This window comes from Monoraphidium neglectum (genome assembly GCF_000611645.1).
Source record: "Monoraphidium neglectum strain SAG 48.87 unplaced genomic scaffold scaffold01869, whole genome shotgun sequence".
In the NCBI taxonomy this organism is placed as follows: domain Eukaryota; kingdom Viridiplantae; phylum Chlorophyta; class Chlorophyceae; order Sphaeropleales; family Selenastraceae; genus Monoraphidium; species Monoraphidium neglectum.
This window is the reverse complement of record NW_014011759.1, coordinates 1,327-11,288: the sequence shown is the minus strand read 5'-3', so window position 1 is coordinate 11,288 and position 9,962 is coordinate 1,327. Positions and strand designations below refer to the sequence as shown.

At 62.6% G+C, this 9,962-nt stretch overlaps 2 protein-coding genes across 2 annotated transcripts; one reads left to right on the top strand and one right to left on the bottom strand.

Annotated features, from left to right (window-relative positions):
* Positions 1-2,479: 2,479 nt before the first annotated feature.
* On the top strand, positions 2,480-3,943 carry MNEG_9246 (hypothetical protein; the record flags this gene model as incomplete). The annotated part of the gene is made up of 2 exons (XM_014042282.1): positions 2,480-3,544; positions 3,761-3,943. The coding sequence occupies 2 exons, from the start codon at positions 2,480-2,482 to the stop codon at positions 3,941-3,943; spliced, it is 1,248 nt and encodes a 415-aa protein (XP_013897736.1).
* Positions 3,944-4,671: 728 nt separating this feature from the next.
* Positions 4,672-7,785, bottom strand: MNEG_9245 (hypothetical protein; the record flags this gene model as incomplete). Its single annotated transcript, XM_014042281.1, has 7 exons — positions 4,672-4,857; positions 5,164-5,655; positions 5,987-6,079; positions 6,353-6,754; positions 6,953-7,057; positions 7,313-7,456; positions 7,747-7,785. The coding sequence occupies 7 exons, from the start codon at positions 7,783-7,785 to the stop codon at positions 4,672-4,674; spliced, it is 1,461 nt and encodes a 486-aa protein (XP_013897735.1).
* Positions 7,786-9,962: the final 2,177 nt, after the last annotated feature.

Here is a 9,962-nt window from a genome sequence, read left to right as displayed (position 1 = left end):
CCGCCGCTGCCGTGCTGCTGCTGCTGCTGCTGCGGCGGCGGCGGCGGCGGCGGTGGGACGCCGTCAGGGTGCCGCCGCTTGACCAAGTGCAATTGGTGCAAAGCCCCCGCCGCCGCCGCCAGCACCGCCAGCTGCGCGAATTTGACACGCTGCTGATACAACGCCTCATGCTCCTCCTGCTGCTGCGTCTGCTGCTGCTGCTGCTGCTGCTGCTGCTGCTCGCCTGCCCCGCCATCGCCACCATTAATTAGCTGCTGCTTCCGCTGCTCCTGCTGCTCGTGCTCCCGCTGCTCCTGGCAGGGCCCGCACACTGACAGGCTGGCGGTCACAAGGTCCACAGCCTGACAGGCCACCTCCGCTGCATCGGGCGCGTACGACTGCAGCCCATTCCACAGCCACAACGGCAGCGCGAGCTTGGTATGGGGCGCCGCGCACGCCGCCGCCTGCTGGTCGGCCGCCGCGGCCGCGGCGGCGGCGGCTGCGGATGTGGCCGCTGCAGCGGTTGCAGCCTCCTTAGTCGCCGCTGCGTCGTCGTAAAAGCCCCCATTGTCCTGAGTATATATGTAGCGAGGGGGGGGGACGCAACGCACGAAGCACATGGATGAGGAGCTGCATCCAGCCGCTGGAGAGTTGCTGCGCAACAAGAACAGTATGCACAATCACGGCACCAGCGGCATAGCCTAGAGCAGCTGCCCAGCTGTTCCCAGATCAGCGTGCCCTGGGCGACCTCGCGCCGCCGCCCCTGACGGCTGCCTGTCACTGATACTCTACCACATGCGCTCACCATTATGTGCTGAAAAGCAACCTCCAGCGCCGCCATCTCGTCCTGGTGGGTTGGAAAGTACTTGGCCGGCAGGCCTGCGGGCAAAGTGGCGGGGCCAAGAAGCAGCACGCTGGGTCAGCACGTTCCAGGCCAGTGGGGCCAGGGCAGTGGGGCACCAGCTGCTGCAAACATATGTTGCAAAGCGCCCTGCAGCCCCGCGACACGAAATGTCTGCCTCAGTCCTTTGCCACTGCGAGCGCCCTCCTGTGTCAGGCTGCTGCCGCCTTGCAAAGCCCCCTGACCCTGTACAATCTCGGCTCGTAATGTTGCTGACGAACAATATTGTGGGTTCCCATGGCGCGCGTGGCTCACTGTCTGGCTTTCCGCGTTTCCTCGGCCGCTGGTCCCCGCCGCCAGCGCCGCGTTTGCCATACCCCGCGAGCCCGCTGGAGTACATCATCAGCGGCGCCTGCAGCACTGGCAGGCCCGCCGATTTGTCAAATGGCAGCTGCCCCTGCTGCTGCAGCGCAGCGACCTGCGCTTTGACCTGCGCCTCCCGCGCCTCCCAGTCCTTGTCCTCGTAGTCCTATGAGTTTTGTTGTGGTCGTTCAAGGGGGGTGCGTGGTTTGCGAGGTGCGCGGGGGGGCAGGCAGGCAGTGATGGTGGGCAGCAGGAAGGCCAGCTGTTGACGCATGCAACCGCGCGATGCATCAGCCACGACTGGTCAACAGCTGTGCGCAGTGCCCGCGGTGCAGCGCTCGCAAGGCATCCTCAGTGCGTGTTATCAGCGCGCACCTCCTCTGGCGCGCTGCAGCTGTTCTTCACAGGGTCTGAGTTCATGGAGCAAAACCTGCAGCGGCCGGCAAGCACCGGGTGTCGGCGGACGCGGCAAACTGGGCGGCACGGCGGGGCGGATCGACACGATGCAGCGAGAGTAATGGGTTGCAGTATGTTCTGAGCATACGCAGCAGTGCCGGTTGCAGGATCGAGGCTGCGAACGCACCATTCGATGTCGTCCGCAGGCGCCTTGGACCCGGGAGGAAGCTTGCGCCATTTCTTGCAGTCTGGATTATCACATTGTACCCATACATCCTCCACCAGGACGGGTGCGGCCACTAAAACGGGCTGCTGAGCTTTGCCCCGGCCCCGACCGCGTCCACGTCCCAACATCGGGGCGGTGGTAGGTTGTTTGTATGTATCAGCTTACGGTCGGTGCTGACAACTGTTTAAGCCCGTTGTGTGATCTTGTGACAAATGAAAAGCAGATACAAGGCAAGCCGTACGGTACTGTGCGGAGTGGAATGCCCATGATGTTCTAGAATTATTGTGGAGCATGATGGTTGCCCTGAACCAACTCTCCCGGCCACCCAGAGAAAGTGTGTGACTGCTGCAAATCCGCTGCTGCCCCTATTCATGATACGGGGACGACTCGTGCACCTTGGCTTCACAGACCGCAGGCATGAGGATATTCCACGGTGTTATGTGAAGCGTTGCGGGATACCATTGCTTACGACCGCAGTCCACTCTTACGAGCTCAAAACCGACAGGGCAGATGCTTTCAGATAAGGCGAGCACTTAAACAAAGTTATGCATGTGTTGAGATGTTTTTGCCTGCAGCGCTGGTGCAGGCGTTTTAGGCTGCTTGTGCCATCGCGCCCTGCACGGCCACCTTGTGCTGTCCCTGCCCGCGCATCACTGCAACGTACACCTGCCCACATGTGTACTGATGATCTGGTGTGCCCCACAAACGGTTGCCTGCCACCACAGCCACCCGCCCTGGGAAGGCTGCCCTCTCAGACGAGCGCCGGGTCGCAGGCCTTCAAGCCCTCGTCATGCACCGAACGCATGGAGCGGTTGGGCCTCAACCCCGTCCGACCCATCAGGGCCCCCGGGCAAGCGTCCAAGAAGAAGTTCTGCACGGTGTACGACAAGCAAAGGAAGCTGCTCGCATCCCTGCGTGAGGCGGCGGCGGCCACGGTCCGCGGGTCCAAAGCAGGCAAGGAGCAGCTATGTAAAGAGCGCGGACCAGAGTGCAAAAACCTAGGCAGGCGCCTGCGCGCCGCCATCCTCGCCGGCGAGCCGGTCAGCGGCTGGTGGAAGCCGGCAAGAAGGGCGGCAGCGCTGAGAGACCGGCAGCAGCAGGCGCACATGGCGAGAGAGCGCGCCAAGGGCGATCTGCAGCAGCAGGTGGCCGATGATGGCGCGTGCGACGTGGAGGCAGTGGGCGCCTGGGACGGAGCATCGGGCAAGGTCGCCATCAGATGCAAGCAGGCGGCGGAGGCAGATGCTTTCAGGGACAAGGGCGGTGGTCTGGGCAGGGATGGCAGCAAGCAGGGCAGCAGCGGCCAGCACCAGGGCAGCAGCAACGCGGACGATGTGGACGCCTTCTTGGACGGCCTGCTGATTGAGGCTCGGGCGGGTGCGCCGGCCAACGCGGGAATCCACCGCAGGGCTGACAGCCCCGAGCTCATCACAACCAGTGCAGGCAGCGTTGACGGGCGCGGTGCGCATCGTGCGAGCGGGGGCGTACCTGCAGAGGAGGAGGCGGCCGCCGCAAGCCGCCCCGCCACAGCGAGGACGAACAGTGGCGGAGGCGGCGCCTGTGCGGGGCACGGGCGGAGGGTGCGACCAGCATGGGCGATGACAGAAGCTGATGCACAGGTGGCAGCAGAGTTGCAAGAACAGCAGCAGCAGGAAGAGCTGCTGTCGTTCGCAGAGGGGCTGGACTGGGAGGAATTTGTGGGGCGGCTGGACGACGCCCAAGTGGCGCAGGCGTTTGAGGTGCGTGCATTGGGGCGGCCGAAGCGGCAGCACGCAGGCAGTGGTCCTCGCTTAGCCCCAAGGGCCCACACGTGTAGGCGCTCACACTGCACCTTCAGGGCACTCCTTTGCTTCCCAAAGGCAGCTTCGAGGCACACCGTGCGTGCTTATCATACTCAAGCTCGCATCATCTCCAGCCTGCCTTGACTGCGTTGCTGCGCTTGTATTGTATGGCAGGAGCTGCGGGCAGCGGATCAGCAGGACGGCAAGCCTGGACCCTCGGCAGCCAGCGATGCGGAGTGGCGCCGCAGCTTCGTGCGGGCGCTGAACCATGCGGCCAAGCAGCACAAGGGCGCTGATGTGTCGCAAGTCGCCGCTGCTGCATCTGGTTCAGGGCAGGACGGAGCGCCTTCAAGGTGAGTGTTCGGTGCCTGCATGTGGGCTGAGCTGGCTTGATTGCAATCGCACACCCAGCAGCTGACGCAAGACGAACCTTGAAAAACCCGGCAACCTTGGGACTACCTGCACATGACCCCTTCTCATGGCTTACGCACTTTTGACGCAGCACAAGGGACATGCCCTTTGAGGCGGCGCGTGCCGCGCTGCTCAAGCGGCTTGCTAGTGGCAAGCAGGGCGGCAGTGGCGCGGCGCACGGTGCTAGCGTCTCCCTGGACGCGAGGGGCGAGCGCGACTGGGATGCCTCGACCTGCGTCGGCAGCGACGACGGCAGCGCCAGCAGCACGGGCCATAGGCGTGGTGGGGCGGAGGGGAAGCACGGGGGATGGGCTGAGGCGGCTAGGGACGTGCTGAAGCTGGCGCCGCAGCTGAGGGATGTTCATTCCGCAAGGAGCGTGCGCGGCATCATTGCACGCCAAGAGGGGCAGCCGGATGGGGCAGCCGCGGCCGTTGGCTGACGAGGTTCTGTGACATCCATGCCGAAAATTACACTTCAATGAACCCTGCCGGGCATGGATGGTTCATTACAACCCGTTCAGGTGGCATAGTTGATTCAAATGCCCAAACCAGCAACCCTTGGTCACATCTCATGCAGCCTGCCGCTCATATTGTTGTTGTTACGGAGCCCGCAACGAGCATGCATTTCACGCTGCCTTTCCGCACACCGGTGTTTCAGCCATGCGGCCGCCGCCTTAGCCCCTGCCATCGGCACGGCCTGCAGCGCCCGCCAGCAGGCGCTGCCCTCCTGAGGGCGGCAGCAGGCGGGCATGGTCGCGCCAGTCCGGCCGCTCGGCTAGCAGCCTGTGGCGGAAGAGCTGCGGGTAGCGCGCCGCCTCGGCATCGGGCTCCTGCAGTAAGTATCGCGGCTCATTGATGCCCTGCAAGGCGGTCGCGGGGTGCGGAGGGTGTGAGGTGGCGCGCCGATTGGATGTTGGGCCCGCGGGGCACCACGGCAGGCAGCGATTGGTGCTATAAATGCGGGGCCAGCCAAACGGCAGGATTCCAGCAGCTCAAGAGGGACCGGCCAGTGGAAGGGAGCGGCAACTGAAGTAGGGGGCAGCTGCAGCTAGGCTCAGCACCATGCGTGCCTGTCAGGCAGCAACAAGCAATGTAGAACTTGCAAAAGCATGACCGAGTGCAGTTGACCACAGTTGACCACAGCATGAGGAGCTGCCATTCCTCACGCGGACCTCGTTCAGCCAGTCGGTGGCGAAGAGCCGGCCATCACACATGAGCGCAAAGAAGGACCGCGCCGCCGCCTCAAGCATCCGCTCGTCCACGCCGCTGTAGCAGCTGTCCCTCAGTCTGCCGCTGCAGCCACTTCCAGGCCGGGCTGCGCGGCTGCCTTTGCCGCCCATCGCCGTCAGCACGCTGGCTGTGCACAACCCCGCTCCTGCTGCAGCGGCAAGGACCTGCTGCGGCTTCACAAAAGCCTCAGCACGAGCTGGATTGTTCACCCCCTGGCCATTGTGGTAATCGTTGCTGCCAACGGCGATGCAGCTGTCGCTGTGAGCCCCGCCGCTGCCACTGCAGTTTGTGCTGCCAGCGTCGTTGTGGGGGAGCAGCAGCGCGCGCAGGCCGCCGCGCGCTGTGCTCTGCAACGCGCGGCACGCCTCGCCCTCCCGGATCAGGGCTTGCAGCGCAGGGGGCTCCAGCAGCCCAAGGACACACTGCGCCTGCAAGGATGGGTGCACACGCGCCCGGTCAGGAAGTGGTGCAAGAGGCCGCGCTGATTGTAACATTTGCAACTACTAGGCTAGTAGCCAAAATCCAGCAAGGGTCAAGCTGCAACTGCCTGATTGCAAACTGCGGGCTTCTGATGCGTGGCGGTCAGCAATGGGTGCGACCGCATGCATGAGCAGCTGCCAGAGGCCCCTTGCTCTTGTTTAGAAGATTACGTCATGGTGAGTGATGGGTCCCAGTCAGGTGACATTCGTTATCAACATCACACGTGGCGCAGCCTACCCTGAACCGACTGGACGGCTGACAGACCACCCTCCCACACACCTGCTTCATCACCACTTCACACACGCGAAGCTGTCGGTAGCCCTGCGGCGTACCCAGATCCAGCTGCTCCCACTCACGGCTGTCAGACAGCACCTGCCAGCACATCGAAAGGAGCAGTGATCGCCACCGTCGACCACGGAATGGTTGTTTGCAAGACGGAGGAAAGGCAGTTGACCCAGTAAGCAGGGTGCAATACAGGAGATGGCGCAAACAAAGCAGCCATCAGCGCAGCACAGAGCAGCACGCTTGGCAGCACAGCGACCACAGGGGGGGGGGGCGGCTGCGCACCGAGCTGTGGGAGCCGGCAATGTCACACGGGGCGTGCGCATCGCTGGCCCTTACAGCACTACTAGTGCGCGCACAAACCTTGAGCCACTTGCGCACGTTGGCCGCCCCGACTTCCTCCGCCACCACGGCCTCCACCATGCGGGACATCTGCAGCTTCAGGGCCCCATCCCCCAGCGGCCTGCCGCCACCGTGACGCGCCCCTGGCACCCCAGCCTCCGCCTCCACCTGCCCTGCGATCGCCTCCGCAGCCGCCGCCTTGCCCTCTTGTGCTGCAGCAGGCTGCAGCCTCAGGATGATGGCCGCGCTGCCGCCCTCGGCCTTGGTAGATCCAGCAGCAGCTGCTGCTGTCGCTGCTGCAGCCGCCGTTGGCGGGGGACCAGGGGGCTGGTGTGCGTTGTCCAGCAGCTGCGTGTGTGCGAACCAAAACGCTGGGATGAGCAGGGTGTCACCCGGCTGCAGGTCGACGACAATGCCACGCACCTTTTGAACGGGGCAGTGCGCCGGGCAAGGGGGGGGGGGCGCAATTACGGCTGAGTCCGTAGGCAGGTTTGAATGGATTGCGGGCGCCCTCACGGTGCCAGGAGCTCAAAACCCGCGTCGCGTTCATGAGTGCTGCTGGTGTTGCCCTTCCGCAATCAGGAACACACCAGGTAATCTCGGGGGCGATGTTACCCGCACCTCCTTGGCCCTGGGCCAGTGCTCAACCTCGGGGTCCTCAAAATCCAGGCAGCTGTAGCCATCATAGGGGTGCGCTACCGGAAATGGAGTGGCGCCTCGAAACGCCTGCGGGTGTGCATGTGTTTGAGAGGTGGGGACAGGAGGGGGGTGCCGCCGGTGGTGGTCATCGACGGGGAGCCACCCCACATATGGCTTTCTGCCATGATTCTGGCTGCTACCCCCCGGGGCCCTTTGTTTGCCCTCTCCAAAAGAGCAGCTGCACAAACCCATCCGCTTTGCAGAACGTTCACGTGACGCGGTAATGCACTCTGAGCATCCAAGCGCGAGCCGGGCGCTCTGCGCGCATGGCTTCGCACGCACCATATCGGGCGACACGAGCAGCACGCGCCGCGCGCCCTCAACCTGCACCACAAGCGCGTCGTACGTTTCGTAGCGCGCGGGCATTAGGCAGCCTCCAGGGCCGGCCTGCAGCACTGCCGTGCCGGCACACGCCCAGCCGCCGGCCTGCGGGGTGGTGTCATAGGTGCGGTTCTGTGTGCGACACAACCGATCAGCAACTCTGCTGGAGATTGAGCAGCCAGCACACAAATGTAGAGGTATTTCAGCCGCCCACATCATGCGCAACATGTCAGGCAGTGATGCAATCCTTTGTACTTGCATCAAGGTTTGCATTCCGCAAAAATGTCCACCGGCGTGGCCATCAAGTTCGCTGTGTATCACATCACCCACCGTGATGATGAGCTGCAGCTGTTGCCAGTCCAACAGCCTTTCCGCCAGCTTCCGCCCAGTGTCACCTTCTGCAGCTGCACCACGGACCAGGCCACTGCTGCCATCGCCGCCCCTCCCTTCTGGCTGCTGGCGGGACGATGGCCACTGGAGCAGCTCTGACAGCTCTGCCCAAACCGCCGCATTTGGGTGCACGCGTGCGCTGGCACCTGCGTCCGACCCCACCAGCTCCCATGTGCAGATACTTGCCTGAGCGATCGGGATGGTCAAAATTGGAAAAGCTATTGCAAGGGAGGGCTTTGCAAAGCGCCCCGCCCTTCAAACTGGCAGGCACTAGCTACTCATTTCGGAGAGTCATTGCAGAGCGGAGGTCAACACTGTTTGCGCTGAAACGCAACACACCATCATCATCTGCACTGGACCACACTGGAAACCCTGTTAGCCATGTTCAGGCTATGCTTTGGCCTCAGGCTGAGGCTCAGGCTCACCTTGAGCAGGAGCTTGTTAGCGCTCCACCGCCGCCAGCACCGTCGCCACTCGCCCAGCGGCATGCACAGCAGCCGCCCCTCGCGCTCCGGCCGGCGGACTTCGTAGTAGCTGCCCGGCAGGTTTTTTGGAGCGTCACACCGCATGAACCGCGCAGAGCGGGCCGGGCTTGAAAGGACGGTCACGCCGGGCTGTGGTGTCGTGCGGCGCGTCTGCCCCACACCGGCAGCGTCGGGCCCCCCGCAACCCTGCCACAGGGGCAGGGCATCCTCGTCCTCGTCATGGGGAGCCCCACTGCCATTAGTCGTGGCCATACTTGGCAGGGAGCCCTCAGGATCGGGTGCGATCGAGCAGCTGCTCAAGCGCGTGCTGCGCAGCACCAAGGGCTCGCCACGGCGGAGGGCAGCTGCAGCAAGCAACCCTGTCAGCTGCTTCGGCCAAACTTCCTGGACACTGACGCCTTGCTGCTGCAGCCATGCGGCACAGCGCCAGCCACTGACATCCAGAGGGGTGCTTGAAACACTGTGGCACAGCGAGGGTCGGTTGAATCATGAGTGGATAGTTGCAGTGACCAGCTCGATTTGTGGGCGCTGCTCTCCAACAGTTCCTAGCGCTCCAACAGAGGCAACCCCCTTTCCTACCACCTGTTTATGCACTGAATGCTGGAGGCCGCGCCCTGTAGTGCCTCGGATTGCCGCAAGCCCAGGTTCAGACCCTGGCTGAGGGTCGAACTGCTTGACAGTGCATGACGCAGGGGTGGGTCGGCAGCAGGGGACAAGGGACTGCGGCTGCGACGCGGGACAACCTTGCCTGGTCCTCGCATTTCTGGTCAGGGAATTGCGAAGTCTAATTCTACCACCCTGCGGGCTGCACAAGAAAGGTGGGCAGCAAACACAATTCGCTTAAGATCACTGCATCGCCCCATTCGTTGTTGCAACGTGCGATGTAGTAGTCACTTGCAAGAATGGAGCTTGATTTCGCGCACTGATGTGTTATCGGCCAAGTTTGCTGCCAGAACCGCTCAGGTCGACGTCGATGCTGAACGAGGCTGTCAGAATACATCGTTGGCCGACCCGTCTCTGCTGTGCAGGAAGACATAAGTGGCAGTAGTCACTACCATACCAAAAGTTCGCGCTTGGGTTGCGGAGACCTCTACGCATCACCTAGCTGCATTGGTTCAACGTACTGTACAGTGCCCGCACTGAAATGCGCACGCAGGTTCAGCACCTGAGCTTTGGAGCCAAGGTTCCTACGGACTGCAGGGAATCATTATGACATCCCACGGGTGATGAGACCATGTGGTTTCAAATCGGGCATCTCAGGATGATAGCACCAGCGATCGCGCAAGCATGAACGGACACTCCGTCACTTCAATATGACTAGCGCGGTGCGTGCCTGTTGAAAAGCATCAGAGATGGTGGCGCTCACACAGTATGAAGCACCCAGAAAACTTGTAAGTTTGCACATACACACAAAACGATCCAGGCTGGCACACGCTGCGGCCTGCCTCGTGCCGCAACAAAGTCGAAGGAACTCAGGAGTAATTGCAAACATGCCTGCCGGTGGTCGTCCAAGGACATTCAGTTGATAGCACTAGTTGAGCCTTCTGGCCACAATCTGATGGCACGTTCCCATGGCCCCTGCCGGGTATGGTAGAAGGGTTCAAGAAGGCTCATTCTGGGGCCGTTTGTCCCTTTACGGTAGCCGCATCTGCATTATATATGATATTCGTTGCGCGCCACCGCCCATTGTTGCGTGCTGTGCTGTTCCAGCTTTCTGGACTGTGAGCATATGCTAG